Source organism: Equus quagga, chromosome 11, assembly GCF_021613505.1.
Source record: "Equus quagga isolate Etosha38 chromosome 11, UCLA_HA_Equagga_1.0, whole genome shotgun sequence".
NCBI lineage: Eukaryota > Metazoa > Chordata > Mammalia > Perissodactyla > Equidae > Equus > Equus quagga.
Genome location: NC_060277.1, coordinates 67,543,572 through 67,564,168, shown reverse-complemented (window position 1 = coordinate 67,564,168; position 20,597 = coordinate 67,543,572). Strand labels below are relative to the sequence as shown.

General features: G+C 40.7%; 1 protein-coding gene across 2 annotated transcripts in view; it reads right to left on the bottom strand.

Moving 5' to 3' along the window:
- The window catches only part of RABEP1 (rabaptin, RAB GTPase binding effector protein 1), a 103,924-nt gene extending 103,566 nt beyond the window's left edge, over positions 1–358 (bottom strand). For both annotated transcript variants that reach the window (XM_046676879.1, XM_046676880.1), the window contains exon 1: positions 128–358. In XM_046676879.1, coding sequence (XP_046532835.1) covers positions 128–161 — 34 coding nt within the window. In that variant the 5' untranslated portion in view covers positions 162–358. The remainder of the gene's footprint in view (positions 1–127) is intronic.
- Positions 359–20,597: the final 20,239 nt, after the last annotated feature.

The following is a 20,597-nucleotide window of genomic DNA, read 5'->3' as shown; positions in this document are numbered from 1 at the left end:
TCCCGCCTCGGCCCCGCGGGGTCACCCCCGGGGCCCGCGCGCGCCCTTCCCGCCGCCCGGAGCTTCCCCCGCGACGCCGGCGCCGGGCAGGCCGCGCCCGCGACGCCTGCCATGGTGGGCGCCTCACCGTCAGGCTGAGGAGCCGGGCCCGGCTGCGCCATGGCCAGGCGGCCGGCCTCGGGGAGCGGGGATGGGCGGGGAAGCGGCGGCCCGAGCTCCCACGGGCTCAGCTGGCGGAGGAGGCGTCGACCGAGCCGCCGCCGCCGACGCCCAGGGAGGAACCGCTAAGGCTGGAGCCGCCGGCGCCGCCACAGCCGCGGGCAGAGACGGACCCGAGCGCCGACCTCCGCCTCCTCATCCTGACAGCGGGAAATAAGCAGTGCGCAGGCGCGGGGGGATGGGGCGGCACGTGACGTCGCCCAGAGCGGGGGCGGGGCTTCGCGCGCGGAGGGGAGGCCCGAGGAGGAGCGGGGCTGGCTGCCAGGGCCCCGGAGCGAGGTTGAGTAGGGGAGGAGGGGCGGCGGGAAAGGCCCGGTCGCTGAGAGGAGAGGCTCCCAGTCCTCCGCCCCAGCAGAGAGGCAAAAAAAAACCATGATAATAAAAAGAAGGACGAGAGAGGAGGCGGGGTGGTGAAGTGAGCGCAAATCCAGCCTCTGGCTCTTCTAGCTGTGTGACCTTGGGCGAGTCACTTAAGCTCTTTGTGCCTCACAGCCTTCATCTCTTTCACGGCTCAGAAGAGCTTAAATGAGGCAAAACGGGAGGAACTGTTTCCGACGTACTTTCCATTAAGCGTCTATATACGTACGACATGACTTTAGGCGGCAGGCACTGTCGTAGGTACTGAGGATACAGCCAAACACAGTCCCTGCCCTCGTGAGGGGAGAGGAGAGAGCATCTGCAGACGGTGCTGCCCGTAGACCTGGGCAGGAAAGCCTGCCCTGGGCCCCGTTGTCAGAGGCTGCCCTCTAACCCCGCTCTGGCCACACTCGTCCCACAGGGTGATTATTCCAGAGAGTCCAGGGGACAACGTGCCCACCTGGCGCCTGTGGCCCTCCTTCAGGACCAAGTTCTGGGGACCCATGGTCTCAGAATTCTCTCCCTCAACCTCTGGAGGCTGTAGCCTCTTCCCCAGGTCCATCCTCTCTAGGGCAGAGTCTGGTCATCCCTAAAAGTGGCTAAGGGGCAGCTGTGTTTGGAGGTGGCACAGCTCTTGGACATTGGACCGCTGTGTCCCCAGATGCCTAGTGCAAGACAGAGGCTGGAAAAGAAAGCAGGTGGGCCACGGGCCAGAGCCGGCACTCCCCTTCCCACCTCATTCAAGTGCATAAATCCAACGAGTCCAGGAATTCTAAATTTGAGCCTGGTCTTCCACATCATTAAAAATGTATATTTGTCAAGCTAGAAGAATACCATATATTAAGGTTAACAGTTATTTGGAGTGATTTATAATTTAAAATAATCTAGGTAGACGTGTGGCATCTATTTGTACTTTTGCACCAAATCCTGCCAACATTCAGGGAGGACCTATATACAGACTTGAGTTTTTTGAGCAGTTAATATCCTCAGACAGCTGGTGTGCCTTAGAGAGTGCAAACAGGCTCGTCCACTCCCCTCCCCAACCTTCCCCCTCATAAATGACTTTCCTAGGTGAGCAAATCTGTGCTCAGCTGGGAGATCTTTGTCCGAGATAGGGTAGCTCAGTGCAATCCTCTTTCTTGTGATGATTAACATGAGGCAGGGGCAATAAAGATAATAGACGCTGATGTCCTCCACAGAAGGGATTCCTTTCAGTGAGTAAGAGGCACGTTTATTGCCATCGGGAATCTGGGGCTTGAAGCCAGGCCCTCTCAAGATCAAGGTCACTCAGAAATGGTCAGGTGCTGGTTTGGACAACTAGCGCTCCCCGTGCCAAGGAGGTGATTGAAAAAACAGTTTTGAAATCATATAGGAATATGCAAGAGTTAGGTAGTTTTTCATAGTTTTAGGCAAACCCTAAGACCCAGCAATTCCACCCTTAGGTATATATTCTAAGGAAAACTAATGCATGCACGAAGCCTTTATTAAGTGCAAAAGACATGATTCTTATGTTCTGAAAGAAATGGGAGATAAGATTTAAACCATGAAATAATTACTTATCAGTTACGTTGCACATGTGCCCCAGGAGACATACACAAGAATATTCATAGTGGCATAATACAATCAATAAATAAGCCAAGTGTTCATCAGGAGTAAAAAAGATAAATTTTAAGATATTAATACAATGGAATACTCTACAGCAATGAAAATGAATGCACTACAGCTATATATTCAACACCAGTGAATCTGAGAAGCATAGTTTTGAGAGAAAGAAGCAAATTATAAAATAATACATTGTGATTCCATTTATATAAAGGCACAAAACAGGCAAAACTAAACAACATGCATACATAGATGGTAAGCTGTAAACACAGGAAGATAACACAGAAGTTGTGACAGTGGTTCCTGGAGCGGGAAGGAGGGGTATGTGATTAAGAAGGGCACCTAAAAGCCTACCTTCTAGGGTGCTGGCAAGTGATATTTCTTAATTTGGGTCCATTTAAAGTAATTCTAAATCTGGGAAGCACAAACTTTGATGTAGTTCAGATGGGAAAGATTTACAGGTATTTGCTGATTAAAGCTTAAAATGAGCAAATTCGATGCAGCTGCTGGAAAGCAATCCTTTTTGTACTTCATTAATAGAGTCCCAGAGTATAGGCGCCTCTCCTGCACTTTGCCCTGATCAGGTCGTGTTAGCAGTGTTGGCTGTGTTTGTTCTAGGTACCATTTATTTGCAAGGGGACTCCGACCAGCTGGAGTGGGTGGAGCCCCAGGGAATGAAGAATCTGAAAATTATTCTGTGCAAAGTACATGGAGATATCAGAGAAAGTTACTCTGGGGGGGGAATAATGACTTGGGCTGTGAAGACTGTCCTCAAATCCTGGAGTACAGTGGGTGCAAATGCGCTGGATGCCCAGAGATTGCAGCATGACAGACTTCAGCTCAATCTAAAGAACTTTGAGAAAAAGTTCTTTTCTCGGTCAGAGCTAACCAGAGAGGGTAGGAGCTACCTTTCAGGGAGTGAGCTCCCCGCCACTGCAAGTGTGCAAGCAGAGCTGTCTGGCAATTGGTCAGAGGTTCTGTAGAAGGGATTCCTGCTACAGTTAGGGGATTAGACTAGACCATCTTTGCAGGCCTTTTCATATAGTATTCTCTAACACTAATAACAGTAATAAGTTTGCTGCATTTTAAAGTTTACTAGATGCTTTCCCATATGTATTATTTCATTTTATTCCTCACAACAACCCAAAAGGTGGACAATAGGCGCAGACTAGATAAACCAAATTTTCCTGGATAAATTCCATTTCAAAATTCTATCTGTGGTTTCTGTAAATACAGACATGACTATCAGACCAGGTGTCCCAACTTGGGGTTCAGTTGATAGTACTCAGCAGTACTAGGGTCTCCTTTTGGGACCCAGATTGTCAAGGACAGGAAGGGAGCAGAGGGCACCATACTTCTCTGGCCTTCAAAAAGGGACAGCTTTAGTGCAGGTTGGGGGAAAGGACTAGAATCAGGGAACTCTCTCCCAGGGGCCCTGTCTGCTTCCAGGCACATGGATACTTGGAAAGTTCCAACCTGGGTTCTGGCTTCCTCCATAAGGGTTCTAAGAAGAACCCACCAGAGACAGACAGCATGATGTCTTCAGCCATAGTACCTGAGTCTGGTCCCTCTCTCTCCAGTTATTGCCCGGTCCATTTGGCCACGAGCAGCTACCTTCCCCTCCTGGGACCTGGAGTGGGAAGACAATGATCAGTGGTCATTGCTCCAACCCATCCTTGCTCCATCCCTCTCCCAAGTGAAAAATAGATGGGAGAGGACCTCCATCAGAAGGGTGACCTCTCTCTCATACTTTCACGAGCTGTAGGTCAACATCCAGGGAAGAGCTCCAGGCTTAGAATCAGAAGCCCCGGCAATTCCAGCACAAATTAGCTGTTGACCCTGAACACATTATTTAACCTCTTTGAGCCCCTGTTTACTTATCACTAAAATGGGGATGATAGGTCAGACCCATGGCGCATCAAGAGGGCTAAAGAGCTCAAGGACCTAACCCCTAACACATGGGAGTTGCTCTATAAATGTCTGTTTCCTCCTCTCTTTCTGTCCTTTCCCTCCTTTTTTCCTACATCAGCAGTTTGGATCCTGGAGAAGAGGTGTCCCCAGACCTTAGAAGTCAGTCTGTGAGGGTATTCCTAGAGATCCAGGGCAGAAATGTCCAGTACATATTTTCAGAGCCTAACAGAACCATCCCATTTACACTAGATAAGCTTCCAAGGCTAAAATGTCAATTTTTTTTGCTTTGGACAGAAATTATATCACACTGCTTATCTGATGCTGATTAGAAGTTCTTATTCCAGTTCTATTCCAGCTGTTGATTAATAATACAAACAGGAATCAATTATTACTTAATATATGTAGTTTGCTAGATAGACAAGAATCTTTACATCTGGTGGGTGTTCCTTTCTCCTGGAATTCCTCTTTTATAACATCGACCACATGGTGGCATAATTACCTGGAAATAGATATGACACATTTACTAGTGTATACCGTGTACCAGGCACTGGGCAAAGTGCTTTAACCTTGTATTGACTCATTTAATACTCTCGAGAACCTTATGATGGGGATACGGCAGCAGGGGGGAACTGTTGTCAACCTATTTTATGCATGATGGGACCAAAGAGGTTAAATAAGTCATCCAAGGTCATAGAGCTGGTAAGTGATAGAGATGGAAATCAGAGCCAGATTGTCTGGGTCCAATGCCCATATGCCTAACTCCCATGCTATGTTCATTGCCAGCTAGCTAGCTGGGTGTCTCTTTCTCCCATTGGGGGAAGATATCAACTCCCAGAAAATAGAGTCAGAGTCACTTATTTCTAATGTTGTGTGTCTAGTGCCTAACATGAGAAGTGCTCAATAAATACTTATTGAATGAATGAGTGAATGAATGGATATACAAGTGAATAACTAGGAACATATGGAACAAATAATAAGGAACCCTTGTTGGTGAGATCTACAGTCTGCGAATTAAATCTGTGTGATTCAATTCTATTTGAATCAGCTTCTCACTTCTCATCAGGTTACAGACCATTAATTTAACCTTTACTACTAGTAATGATACTCACCACTTAACTGAGCACCTACTGTGTGCTAGAGATCTTACCTGCATAATCCTCTCTATCCTCATAACAGCCCTTTGAAGCAGAAATCGTTTATTATCTCAGAGCTCCGAGAGGTTAAATGACTTGCCCAAGTCACACAGTGAATGGAAAAACCAGAATTCAAATCCAAGTCGGACTCCAGGTGTATGCTTTTTTGCTGTCAGTGCTGACTAACCATCTCCATCAGTATGAGCAAATACCCCTACACTGCTGTGTCATTATCAACTGAATTCATTTTCAGAGTTTTCAACAGTATCTCCAAAAGTTACTCTCCCTTATATTTCTTTTTTTTTTCAAATTACTTCAGTAAAATTCTAGTTGTAAATTTTTTTAAATACAGATAAAGCAAAACTACCCCCTCAACCTCTCGTCTCCTCAACACACACACAACCGCACAGCCCTTCCCAGGGCACACTACTAGTATCAGCTTTGTTTGAATCCTTTCAAACGTTTTCCTGGGCATCTACGAACACGCAGAAACATATGCCTGTTTGTGTTCCTCCCATTGATTAAATCATATTGTGCATGTTATTCTGAACTTGCTTTCTTCCTTAATAATATAGCCAGTACATATAACTCTACTTTATTCTTTTTAACCCTCACATACTTTTCCATTTTGGTAAATGGTTAGGTTAATGACAACTTTCCATTGTTTGTGAACAATGCTGCAAGAAACATGCATGCCTCTTTAGGCAATTATGAGTAGTTTTCAAGGAGACTTACCTACCCACTTGGAATTACTAACTCAAAGGTGATGAACACTTTTTCATTATAGAAGATACCGACAAATTACTCTCAAAAAGTATCGCCTCGATGTATATTCCTACCAACAGTGTATGAACATATTCATTCCGCTCATCCTTTCCAATGCTGGCTTTTATCAATCTTCTCTATGTCTGCCAATCTGATGGGAAACAGATTATATATTAATGTCATTTTGATAGGCATTTCCCTGAGTATCACTGAGGTTAGGAATCTTTTCATATTTTTATTAGCTGTTTGTATTTCTTCTATGATGAATTTTATATATCTTTGCCCATTTGTTACTGGTTGTTTGTCTTTTATTATTGGCTTATGGGAACTCAACATATTCTGGATATTAATCTTTTGTATGTTATATATGGTATACTTTCTCCAGTTTGTTGTCTTTTAACTTTAATAGCATTAATAGTGTTATTTATTTACAGAAGTTTTGAATTTTAATTGTCAACTTATCTATCTTTTTATAGCTTCTGGATTTTTCATCTTGTCCAAGGAGGCCTTTCTCACCCCCAAATTCATAAATGTGTTCTCAATAGTTTTCCCAATATTTTCATAGTTTTGGTTTTTCTTTTTCTTTCTTTCTTTTTTTTTTTGGTGAGGAAGATTGGCCCTGAGCTAACAGCTGTTGCCAAATCCCTCTTTTTGCTTGAGGAAAATTGTCCCTGAGCTAACATCTGTGCCAATCTTCCTCTATTTTGTATGTTGGACACTGCCAGAGCGTGGCTTGATGAGCAGTGTGTAGGTCCGTGCCTGGGATCTGAACCTGTGAACCCCAGGCCACTGAAGGGGAGCACATGAACTTAACCACTATGCCACTGGGCCAGCTCCTTGGTTTTTCATGGTTAGCTTTTTCATCTACAAGAAATAACTTTTTATTTGGTATGAGGTCAAGGATCTAACTATTCTTTCAGATGGATAGGCAATTATTCCCAAATCATTATTTCCCTACTGATTTGAAATGCCACTTTTATTGTTGATAAATTCCTATATTAACTAAAATTATTTTTGTTGCAAGAGAAAAAAAAACCTCAAACTAGTTTAAGAAAACAAAGGGAATTTGTTTGCTCATATAACTAAGATGTCCAGAGCAGCAACTGTTTTTGAGAAAAACTTTGCATAGAGTTAACTGGAGCAATGGAGGATGGGGGTGGGGCTACTTGGCTGAGACCTGAGGGGGAAGATGGAGGCAGCCATGGAAAGATGTAGAGGGGAAGAATATTCATGCAAAAAGAGAAGAAACTTATAAAAGTCCTAAGAGTATAATAAGCTTGGCATGTTCAAGAGACAGAAGAAAGCCATGAGGACTGGAGGAGGGCGAATGAGGACCGGAGTGGTGGGAGACAGTTAAAGAGGCAGGCAAGGTGAAATCCTTTAAGACACTGAAGCCACAACAAGGGATGGAATTATATTCTATTTTATCCCATCTACTATGGGAAGCCATTGGAGGGTTTTAAACCCAGAAGAGTTCCAGGATTCAACTTACACTTTTAAAGAGAGCACCCTGGTCATTATTTGGAAAATGGATTATGGAGGAGAAGGGAGAGGTAAAGATGGAAGTGGGGAGGCTGGGTAGGAGATGCTGCCATAGCAAGGGAGATAAATGACGGTGGCTTGGTCCAGGGTTATACCAGAGGAGATACAGAAAAATGGTCAGGTGTTTGGGTATAATTTTTTGAGATGAGGATTTGCTGAAGGGGAAAAATAAAGAGTTCTGCTTTTTGCCATGGTAGATCTAAGAACCTATTGGGCGTCTAAATGGAAATGTCGAGTAGATAGTTGGATATATGAACTCGGAGCTCAGCTATGGGCATGTGGTGTGGGAGTCAGCAGTTTAGATGATATTTATAGAACATATAAAGAGCTCTGTAAAAATCTAGAGAAGCAAGACCAAAAATCTGATAGAAAAATGGGCAAAGGACGTGGCAGTTCATTAAAAAAAAGGCATCAAAAGTTCTTGAAACCTATCAAAAGATGCCCAACTTCACTCAAAATAGAATTCAAATTGAAACTACACTGAGAGTAGCTGTTTCTTATCTACTAACTGGCAAAAATTCAAAAGGTTCACAACCTAGCCTATTAGTGAAGCTGTGAGGAAAATAGGCACTGTCTTCCATTGCTGTTGGAAGCACAGAATGGAACAAATGCTACGCAGGGGAAATTTGGCAATATTTAACCAAGTTATATATTCATATGCATTTTACCCCTTGACGCTGTGATCTCTTCAGTTACCCTGAGGATACGTTCTGCAAACAATGAAACAAGAGACACACAAAGTTATTAATTGTGGCATTATTTTTAATAGCAAAATATTAGAAGCAACCCAAATGCCACTTACATAGGAAACTTATTGAATTAAAGATGGTATAGCTAGGGGCCAGCCCCGTGGCCGAGTGGTTAGGTTCGAGTGCTCTGCTTCGGCGGCCCAGGGTTTTGCCGGTTTGAATCCTGGGTGAGGACATGGCACTACCCATCAGGCCATGCTGAGGCGGCATCCCACATGCCACAACTAGAAGGAGCCACAACTAAAAATACACAATTATGTGCTGGGGGGCTTTGGGGAGAAAAAGGAAAACTAAAATCTTTAAAGATGGTACAGCTAAATAGTTGAATACCATATGGCCGTAAAAGAGAATGAAGAGGAGTTCTAATACGAAGCAAATACCAAGATATGCTGTTAAATGAAAAAAAAGCAGAGTTCAAAAAAGTAATATAATGTGCTATATTTTGTTAATAAAAATGGAGAAGTAAGCCTATGTATTCTGTATTTCCTAATTTTTTTATTACAGCCTATTGCAGTATAAATCATATAACATAAAATTCACTACCCCGCCTCTTCTTCTTCTTCTTCTTTTTTTTTTTTTGCTGAGGAAGATTTGCCCTGAGCTAACATCTGTTGCCAGTCTTCCTCTTTTGGCTTGAGGAAGATTTGCCCTGAGCTAACATCTGTTGCCAATCTTCCTCTATTTTGTATGCAGGTCACCGCCACAGCATGGGCCCCAACAAGTGATGTAGGTCCATGCCGGGATCCAAACGTGGGCCACCAAAGCAGAGCATGCTGACCTTAACCACTAGGCCATGGGGCCGGCCCCCAAATTCACCCTTTTAAAGTATATACGTCCATGGGTTTTGCTATGTTCATGAAGATATGCAACCATCACCACAATCAATTTTAGAACATTTTCATCAACACGAAAAGAAACCACTTACCCATTACAGTCACTGCCTGTTCCCCTCTCCCTCCAGCCCCTGGCAACCACTTCTCTATTTTCCATGTATAGAGATATTTCTGTTCTGGACATTTCATATAAATGGAATCATACAATATTTCGTTTTTGTGTCTGGCTGCTTTCACTAAACATAGTGTTTTCAAGGTTCATCCATGTTGTAGTATGTATCAACACTTTGTTTCCTTTTGCGGCCAAATAATATTTCATTGTATAGATATACCACATTTTGTTTACCCATTCATTAGTTGAGGGATATCTGGGTTATTTCCACATAACACTGTTGTGAATATTCTTATTTGTGTAAACATGTGTTTTCCTTTGTAAAGATTAGCCCTGTGCTAACATCTGTTGCCAAACTCTTTTTTTTTTTCCTCTCCCCAAAGTCCCCCAGTACATAGTTGTATATTCTAGTTGTAGGTCCTTTCTAGCTCTGCTATGTGAGATGTCACCTCAGCATGCCTTGATGAGTGGTGCTAGGTCCACGCCCAGGATCTGAACCAGCGAAACCTTGGGCCACCAAAGCAGAGCACACAAACTTAAGCACTCAGCCATGGGGTTGCCCCTAAACATGTGTTTTCATTTTACTTGATTATATAACTACGAGTGGAATTTCTGGGTCATGTGGTAACTGTATGGTTAGCATTTTGAGGAACTGCCAAACTGTTTTCCAAAGTGGCTGCACCATTTTACGTTCCCACCAGCAATGTATGGTTCCTTGTCCTCCACATCTTTGACAACCTTATTCTTTATGGTTTATGTTTTTATTTTAGCCGTCCAAATGAATGTGGAATGGTATCTCTTTGAGATTTGGAATTGCATTTCCCTAACGGCTAATGATGTTGAACATCTTTTCACATGCTTATTGGCCATTTGTATATCTTCTTTGCAGACATGTCTATTCAGATCCTTTCTCCATTTTTTCCCCAGCTTTATTGAGATATGATTTATGCACATCACATTGTGTAAGTTTAAGATGTAGCTTTGCCCGTTTTTTAATCAGGTTATTTTTCTTTATGTTGTTGAGTCATAAGAGTTCTTTTTATGTTCTAGATTCAGGTCCCTTATGAGATATATAATATTTTGAATTAAGAAGTGCCAGTCCTCAAGGGAAAACACGATTGAAACAAAAAACAACTCACCAATTGGGAAAAATATTTGCAAGTCATATATCTGAAAAAGGGTTAATTTCCATAATATATAAAGAACTCACACAGCTCAACAACAAAAAAATCAAACAAGCTGATCAAAAAATGGGCAGGGGAGGGGGCTGGCCCTGTGGCTGACTGGTTAAGTTCGCGCGCTCCACTGCAGGCGGCCCAGTGTTTTGTTGGTTCGAATCCTGGGCACGGACATGGCACTGCTCATCAAACCACGCTGAGGCAGAGTCCCACATGCCACAACTAGAAGGACCCACAACAAAGAATATACAACTATGTACCGGGGGGCTTTGGGGAGAAAAAGGAAAAAAAGTAAAATCTTTAAAAAAAAAAAAATGGGCAGGGGACATGAACAGACATTTCTCCAAAGAAGATATACGGATGACCAATAGACACATGAAAAGATGCTCATCATCACTGATCATCAGGGAAATGCAAATCAAAACTACACTAAGATATCACCTTACACCCATTAGAATGGAAAAAATAACCAAAACAAAAAGTGACAAATGTTGGAGAGGTTGTGGAGAAAAAGGATCCTTCATACACTGCTGGTGAGAGTGCAAACTGGTGTAGCCACTATGGAAAACAGTATGGAGATTTCTCAAAAAATTAAAAATAGAAATACGGGGGTTGGCCCAGTGGCTGAGTGGTTAAGTTCACACGCTCTGCTTCAGCAGCCCAGAGATTCACCAGTTCGAATCCTGGGCACGGACATGGCACCGCTCATCAAGCCATGCTGAGGTAGTGTCCCACATGCCGCAACTAGAAGGACCCACAACTGAAAATACACAACTATGTACTGGGGGGCTTTGGGAGAAAAAGGAAAAAAAATAAAAAAATCTTTAAAAATAGAAATACCGTATGACCCAGCCATCCCACTACTGGGTGTCTCTCCAAAGAACTTGAAATCAGCAATCCCAAAAGTCCCATGCACCCCTGTGTTCATTGCAGCATTATTTACAGTAGCCAAGATGTGGAAGCCACCTAAGTGCCCATCAACTGATGATTGGATAAAGAAGATATGGTTTATATACACAATGGAATATTACTCAGCCATAAAAAATGATAAAAATCATCCCATTCACAACAACATGGATGGAACTTGAGGGTATTATGTTAAGTGAAATAAGCCAGATAGAGAAAGACAATCTCTGTATGATTCCACTCATATGTGGAAGTTAAACACGTAGACAAAGAGATCAGGTTAGTGGTTACCAGGGGAAAGAGGGGGTGGGGATGGGCACAAAAGCTGAAGAGGTGCCCCTACAACATGACTGACAAACAATAATGTACAACTGAAATTTCACAAGGTTGTAAACTATCATAATCTTAAGAAAAAGTTTTAAAAAAAAAGTTAAAAAGCAAAACTAAAAAAAAAAAGAAGTGCCAGTCCTCCAACTTTATTCTTCTCTGTTAAGATTGTTTTGTCTATTCTGGGTCTCTTGAATTTCCATATGAATTTTAGAGTCAACCTGTCAATTTCTTCAAATAAGCCAGCTGTGATATTGAAAGACATTGTGTTGAATCTGTAGATCATTTTAAGGAGTATTGTCATCTTAATAATATTAAATCTTTCAGTCCATGATTATAGTATGTCTTTCCATTTATTTCTGTCTTAAATTTCTTTCAACAATACTTTGTAGTTTTCAGAGTATATATTTTGTACTTCTTTTGTTATATTTCTCCCTAAATATTTCATTGTTTTTGAACTATTGTAAATGGAATTGATTTCTTAATTTCATTTTTAGATTTTTCACCCCTAGTGTATAGAAATACAATTGATTTTGTATATTAGTCTTGTATCCTGCACCCTTGCTGAACTCATTTATTAGTTTCAATAGTTTTTAGTGGATGCCTTAGGATTTTCTATATGCTCGATCATGTCATCTGAGACTAAAGATAGTTTTACTTCTTTCTTTCCAATTTGGGTGCCTTTTATTTCATTTTCTTGCTTAATTGCCCTAGATAAAAATTCCAGTCTGATGTCAAATAGAAGTGATGAGAATGGACATCTTTGTATTGTTCTTGATCTTAGAAGGAAAGCTTTGATTATTTTACACAGTAGCACACCCACCATGCACCACTAAACATAATGTCTTACACGTATATCACTTAAGAAAGAGCAGGCACTATAAGCTCTAAGCACAATCTCTCACACATATTTCGTTAAACACAGTAGGACACACATCACACATATATAAACAGTGTCTTACATACACATCAGTAAACACAGTAGCACACACACTATGCATGACTAAGCACAGTGTTTCATACAGTAGAACACACACCATGCACAACTAAACACATCTCACACATACATTACTTAACACAGCAGCACATATGCCACATACCACTAAACACAGAGTCTCATACGTATATCACTAAAAATAGTTTTTCATAGATGTTGTTTATCAGGTTGAGAAAGTTCCTTTGTATTCCTACTTTATTGAGTATTTTTTATCATGAAAGGATGTTGGATTTTGTTAAGTGTTTTTTCTGTGTCTATTGAGATGATCCTGTGTTTGTTTGTTTGTTTGTTTGTTTTACCCCATTAATGGTGTATTACACTAAGTCATTTTCAGGTATTAAACCAGCCTTACATTCCTAGAATAAACCCTATTTGATCACGTGATTCTTTTTATGTGCTGCTGAATTTGGTTTGCTAGTACTTTGCTGAGGATTTTTTTCATCTGTATTCATATGGAATATTGGTCCGTAGTTTTCTTTCTTGTGACGTCTTTTTTTGGTTTTGGTATTAGGATAACACTAGACTCATAGAATGAGTGGGGAACTATCCTCTCCTGTCTATTTTTTGGAAGATTTTGTGAAGTATTGGTGTTAATTTTCTTTAAACATTAAGTAGAATTCACCAGTGAAGCCATCTGGTCCTGGGCTTTTCTTTGTGAGTATTTTTTTAATTACTAATTCAATCTCATTATTTGTTATAGATCTATTCATATTTTCTATTTCTTCATGAGTCAGTTTCAACAATTTGTATCTCTCTGGGAATTTCTCCATTTCGTCTAAATTTTCTAATTTAATGTCATACAATTATTCATAATATTTTCTTACTACCCCTTTATTTCTATAAAGTTGGTAGTAATATCCCCTGTTTTCATTTCTTGGTCAATCTCACTAAAGGTTTGTCAATTTTGTTGATCTCTTCAAAGAACCAATTTTTGGTTCTGTTGATTCTCTCAAATGTTTTTCTATTCTCTATTTCATTTATTTTCACTTTAATCTTTATTATTTTTATATTGCTTTGTGTTTCATTTACTCTTCTTTTTCTGTTTTTCTAAAGTACAAAGTTAGGTTGTGCATTTAAGATCTTTATTTTTTTTGATATAGACCTTTACAGGTAGAAATTTCCCTCTAATCACTGTTTTAGCTGCTGACCATAAGTTTTGAAGTGTTAGGTTTTCATTCTCATCCATCTCAAAGCATTTTCTAATTTCCCTTGTGATTTCTTCTTTGACCCATTGGTTATTTAGAAGCGTGCTGTTTAATTTCCACCTATTTGTGAATTTACCAAATATCCTTATGCTGTTGATGTCTGATTTCATTCCATGGTTGGAGAACATCCTGTGTATGATTTCAATCCTTTTAAACTTGTCAAGGATTATTTTATGACCTAACTTATGCTCTATCTTGGAAAATATTCTAGGTGCACTTGAAAAGAATGTGTCTTCTGTTTTTGTTGGGTGTCTATTGGGTCTAGTTGGGTTACAGTGTTGCTCAAGTCATCTATTTCCTTGTTGATCTTTCTTCTAGCTGTTCTACCTGTGACTGAAAATGGGGTATTGAAGCCTCCAACTATTGTTGTTGAATTATCCGTATCTTCTTTCAGTTCTGTCAATTTTTGCTTCCTGTCTTTTGGGGCTCTGTTATTAGGTGCGTATATAATTATAATTATAATGGATTAACCTTTTTATTATTATAAAATGTCCTTCTTTGTCTTTAGTAATGATTTTTGCCTTAAAGTATATTTTATATGGTATTAATATAGCCATTCTACTTCTCATTTGAATGCTCATTTGCATGGACTATCTTTTCCATCATTTTAGTGTCTTTGAATTTAAATGGCTCTTCAAATAGCATATACTTCATGATATTTTTTATTTCATTGCCAATCTTTGCCTTTTGTCTGGAGTATTTAATACATCTACATGTGATGTATTACTGATAAAGTAGAAGAGGAAACTAATATACCCATAAACACGGGTTTATAGTTATTGCTTTATACACTTGTCTTTTAAGTCAGATAGAAGAAAAAAAGAGTAACAAACAAAAAACGAATTTATGCTGTCTTATACCTGTATAGTTACCTTTATTGTTACTCTTTATTTCTTGTGTAGATTTGAGTTACTGTCTAGTGTCCTTTTGTTATAGCTTGAACAACTCCCTTTAGTATTATTTGCAGGGCAGATCTGCTCCAATGAATTCTCTTAGTTTTTGTTTTCTGGGAATGTCTTAATTTCTCCTTTATTTTTGAAGGATAGTTTTGCTGTATATTGATTTTTTGGTTGACAATCTTTTTCCTTCAACACTTTGAATATGTCATCCCACCGCCTTCCAGCCTCCATGGTTTCTGATGAGAAGTCAGCTGTTAATGTCATTGCAGATTTGCTGTGTGTGGTGAGTCACTTTGCTCTTGCTGCTTTCAAGATTAGCTCTTTGGCTTTGGTTTTCAACAGTTTGGCTAGGATGAAGCTAGGTATGCATCACTTGAGTTTATCATACTTGTAGTTAGTTGAGCTTCCTCAATGTGCAAATTAATGTTTTCCATCAAATTTGGGAGGTTTTCTGCCGTTATTTCTTTAAATATTCTTTTTTTCTCTCCTCTGCTTCTAGGACTCCCATTATTCATATGTTAGTATTTTTGATGGTGTGTATCCCACATATGCTTTTGGCTCTGTTCATTTTTCTTCATTCTTTTTTCTTTCTACTTCTCAGACTGGATAATCTCAAATGACCTCTTTTCAAGCTTGCTGATTTTTTCTTCTGCTGGTTCAAATCTTCCATTTAGCTCCTCTAGTGAGCTTGTCATTTCGGTTATTGTACTTTTCAACTCCTGAATTTCTATTTGGTCCCTTTGTATAATTTCCACCTCTTTATTAATATTCTCTATTTGCTGAGGCATAATTCTCATACTTTGGTTATTTAGATATGGTTTCCTTTAGTTCTTTGATCACACTTATAACAGCTGACAAAGTTTTTATCTAGTGAGTACAATGTCTGGACCTCCTCAAGGACAGCTTCTGTTGATTGCTGTTTTCCCTCTCTATGGGCCAGACTTTCATGTCCAGACAAGAATGATGCCTCATTACGAATCATAATTTTTTCTTGAAAATTGGACATCAGTCTTGAAAACTGAAAATCAGAGTCCCCACTCCCCCGGATTTGCTGTTGTTTCAGTTTGCTGTTGCTGCTGTTGCTGTTTGTTTGTTTAATGACTCTCCTGGACTAATTCTGTAAAGTCTGTATTTCTTGTCTGTGCAGCCTCTAAAGTCTCTATTCAATTAGTTTAATAGTCAGCTAATAATTGGACAGAGATTTCCTTAAATGCTTTGAACCAGTAAGTCTCACAGCCTTTGCCAAGGGCCTCTGTGTGTGTGTTTGGTCATGATTTCAATGTTCTAGCAGGCAGTTTACAACTCTGTCTTACCCTTCATTTCTTGCTTGTGCAAAGCCTCAAGGTTGGCCAGAGGTGAGAGACTGAGGCCCTGGGGTCTTTCTTGGACACACACACAGCCTGCACGTGCATGCGTCCTTCTAGAGTCCCAGCTTTTCCTTTTAAGCCCTTTGGTCAGCCTCTTGTTAGCGCCAATTAGTGTTACTACCTCTGGCAGCTGTGATGCTAAACAAATGCAGCTGATTTTTTTCCAACAAATGCCCTGGGGATAGGGCTGTGTGCACGGAGTGAGCTCTGAGTCAGTTCAAATAAGAACAAGCCCCAAGACTGGAGATTTTTTAGGGAGTTGCCAGACAGATCAAATGGTGACAATTCTCTGAGTTGGGGATTTGGCAGGGGAGGGTCAAGCCTATTCTGTCCCCTGCAGTGGCTTCTAGGCTTCTGGTTTTCGTAACTACTATAGTTTCAAGGCTACTGCAAAGCTAAGGAGAGGGGAGTGGGAAAGGAGTAAGTTAAAATGTCAGAAAGCTTTCTGTTCTTACCTAGTTTTGGCTGTTTTTCTTGAATAAATCCTCCTTGGATTTTAGCAAGACTTTGGTTAACTTTCGGAGTTCTGAAAAAGTTGATTTTGACAATTTTCGCCAGTGTTCTTATTGCTTTTGAGGAGGAGCAGATTTTCAAAGATCTTTACCATTCTGAAAGTGATTCTATCTGTATTTCTTCATTTTTCACGAAAGGAAACACAGGATAAACCAGAGACTAATAAAAATCACTATATAGGGAGTAATTCTCAAACTGTTTTGTGTATATTCTAGGGTAGAGCAAATATATCAATTTTGTTGAGAACCAGGATTCTCACTGTGGGAGAAGGAAGATACAAATATAGAAGGACAAACATGGAGTGGTATTTGTTACATTTGAATTGGTGGTATTAATATTAATTTATGATTGTTATTGTATTTTTTCAAGAGTTCCTGATTTTTGCTCTGTCCGCTAAAAACACCATAGAAGCAATGGTACTCTAGTAGCAATGAACACATCTAACACCCAGTTCTTGGTTTCTAAATATCATGGCCCCGTTAAAAGAACCGTGGAGAAATGGATGATTCCAGGGCAGGAGCAGGGAAAGTGGAAGGTGAGCCTGGGACATATTTTGTGCCAGAAAGCAAAGAAGACTAAGAACATTAAGAGGGGCCGGCCCCATGGCCGAGTGGTTAAGTTTGCGGGCTCCGCTTCGGCGGCCCAGGGTTTCCCCGGTTCGGATCCTGGGGACGGACATGGCACCGCTCATCAAGTCGTGCTGAGGCAGCATCCCACATGCCACAACTAGAAGGACCCACAACTAAAATATACAACCTATGTATGGGGGCTTTGGGGAGAAAGAGGAAAAATAAAATCTTTTAAAAAAAAAAGGAAGATTAAAGAAAGCTCAAAGACAAATGGAAATGTGGAAAGGACACAGGAGACAGCTTGAAGTGGCTCCTACAGGCCAAGTTAGTGACAATTTGAGCATCAAAATGAATGATGATAATGGTTTTTAATATATGAAATTAAAATTTTCCATTAGTCCATAACAGTACTAAAATGAAAAAGAGAAACAGAAGTGAAAAACTCTTCTTGACAGAAGAATGCCAGCTAACAATCATAGAAGGAATGATAGATTTTTAAAAAATAAGCATTCTGGGGGCTGGCCCGGTGGCACAGCAGTTAAGTTCACACGTTCCGCTTCTTGGCGGCCCGGGGTTCGCTGGTTCGGATCCCGAGTGCGGACATGGCACTGCTTGGCACACCATGCTGTGGTAGGTGTCCCATGTATAAAGCAGAGGAAGATGGGCATGGATGTTAGCTCAGGGCCAGCCCTCCTCAGCAAAAAAGAGGAGGACTGGCAGTAGTTAGCTCAGGGCTAGTCTTCCTCAAAAAAAAAAAAAACCAAAAGCATTCTGCAACCCTTAGTATAATAGTTGGTTTAGGTAAGATCATCGATGGATCCTTGATTGATGACTAAAGAATCATCAGTCCTAAACTACTGGGTAAAATATTTTTGGGCAATGGAATACTCACAAGATCTCCAAGCATCACCCCACAGAATACTGTACTTACTAATTACAAAGGGAGGAATGTAGCTGTACAGTGCAGATCCAGCAGTCTCCACTTAACTAAGTGATCAGACTTAAGGACCATCAAGAGGGACAATCTGACAGGAAGGGCCACCTGATGAGATTCATTAAAAAGCCACAATATCACCTGCGTAGTTTTTGCATTAAAAAATCTTGAGCCTGAATCTAATCAGGAGATTTTGAGTTTATAGCAAAAAACAGCCATCTATGAACAAGGAAACAGGCTCTTACCAGACACTGAACCTGCTGGCACCTTAATCTTGGATGTCCCAGCCTCTAGAACTGTTAGAAATAAATTTCTGTTTTTTATAAGCCACCCAGCCTATGGTATTCTATTATTGGAGCCTGAAAATACTAAGACACACCTCCCAGCTGTGACAACTAAAATGTCTCTAGACATTGATAAATTTCCCCTAAGGGAAATTTTAAGGGAATTTCTTAACTGGATTCCCCAGTTAAGAACCACTGATCTCTATAAGAGAGGGATTTTCAAAAAAAGTCAATTCTGTGGGGTGGGCGAAAAAAAAGTCAGGGAAAGGATTGTCCGTTTTACAATAAAAGAGACTGGCGATATAATGACCAAATGTAATGGGTAAATCTAGTTTGGATCTTGGATTTAAAAGAAAAACTTCTATAAAAGTCATATTTCAGAGATTTGGGGAAATTTGAATGTGAACTACATATTAGATCATATCAATTTATTGTTAATTTTCTTAAATGTAATAATAGTATTATAGTTACTTAGGAAAATCTTTACTCCGATCTTGGGATATATATGCTAAAATATTTAAAGGAGAGGTGTCATGTTGATTGAAACTTGCTTTCAAATGGTTGAGCAAAAAAATTAAGTGTAGGGGGCTGGGGCAGAAGAGAGAGAGAGGCAGAGAGAGTGCACACACAAGTGTTGGCTAAGTGTTAGCAACTGATGAATTTCATGGAAGAGTATATGGGTGTCACTCTTCTTCTAAATTTTTGGTAAGCTTGAAAATTTCCAGAATAAGAAGTTGAGGGGAAATATGATAAAATTCGTGGAGAAAAAAAAATTAGGTAAAGAAGCTGGAAATCCCTGAGGGAGAGAATGTGAAGGTGAGAAGACAACTAACAACAGAGCGCTGGGAAAGCACAGTAAGTTGAGAAGGAGGAGGAAAACCAGGGGAGTGTGAAATCCTGGAAGCTTGAGAAGAAAGTGTTTCAATAAGACAAATTGTTCAACAGATTCAAATGCTGCTGAGAAGTTCAATAAGATGCCAAGAGAGAAATCAGACAAACATTGGCTTTGGCAAGATGTAGGTCATTGGTCACCTTGATAAAATAGTGAGGACAAGAGCCTGATTGAAGCGGTTAGCGGGAAAGTTGGAGATGAGGAAGAGTGAGAGCAAGAATAGACAACTCAAAGGAGGAGGTTGGTTCGGGAAAGAGAACCGAGAAGTGAGGCAAGAGTTGGAAGGGGACATGGGCTGGGAGGAGATTTCCATTTTGTGTATGTTTTTGAAGGTGAGTAATGTGAAAACATGTTTCGTGCCAGTGGGAATGATCCAGAAGAATGAAAGAGGGCAGATTGCGGAGCAAAATCTTTGAGTAGGTGAGAGGGGATGGGAGTCAGAACAAATGGAAGGGTTGCATTGGTGGAAAAAGGAGATAGATAGAGCTCCTTTGATTGCATCTGTTTTCTTGAGGGATAGCTAAACAAAAACACCGCTGATCTGAGGGGGAGATGTCGGAGATTTGAGGACAGAAAAATATGAAATTGTCTCTCAGAAAGTAGAAAAATGAATTTACTAGGAAAGTGAAGGAGAATAGTCTGGGAGTGTTGCAAGCTCATTTGAGACTTGTGGCCATGAATGAAAAGTGAGTTCAATCAGTATGGTAAGGTGATTTTATCTTACATTCACTTGTTTGGGCGCAGGTACAGAGTAAGAGGATGGTTGCGGTTAACCAGATATGAGGGACTTTTGTAATTTTTATTGACTGCTAAGAATCTGAACCCCTTTCCTATATTTGCTATATTTGGTACCCCTTTTTCCATCTTAACAGCCTTGGTGATGACTTAGCCCTCCTCCCACCGTAGAAGCTGAAACTGCCAGATACTTACTTTCCCAGGCTCCTCTGCAGTGAGGACTGAGCACGTGACCGAGGTGCAGCCAATCAAATGCTCTATCCTGAATTTTGAATCAGGAGCTAAGAAATAAACAGAGGCGATGGAGCATCATCACTGACAGTACTGAAGATGTTACAGTAACATCCAATTTCTGGCATCAGCAGTGACAACACTGCCAGTGGTAGCCCCCACTTCCCAGTGCCATCAGCAGTGTCACTGCAGCATTTACCTCTCTGGGATGACAGCAGAGGGGTCCTCGCCAGACTGGTTCTATGCCATAGCTTTGGTCGTGGTTCTTACCACATGACCTCGAAGCTGGTTCTCTAGCTCTCCTGGCAAATCTTTGAGCCATCCAATATTTATGCGA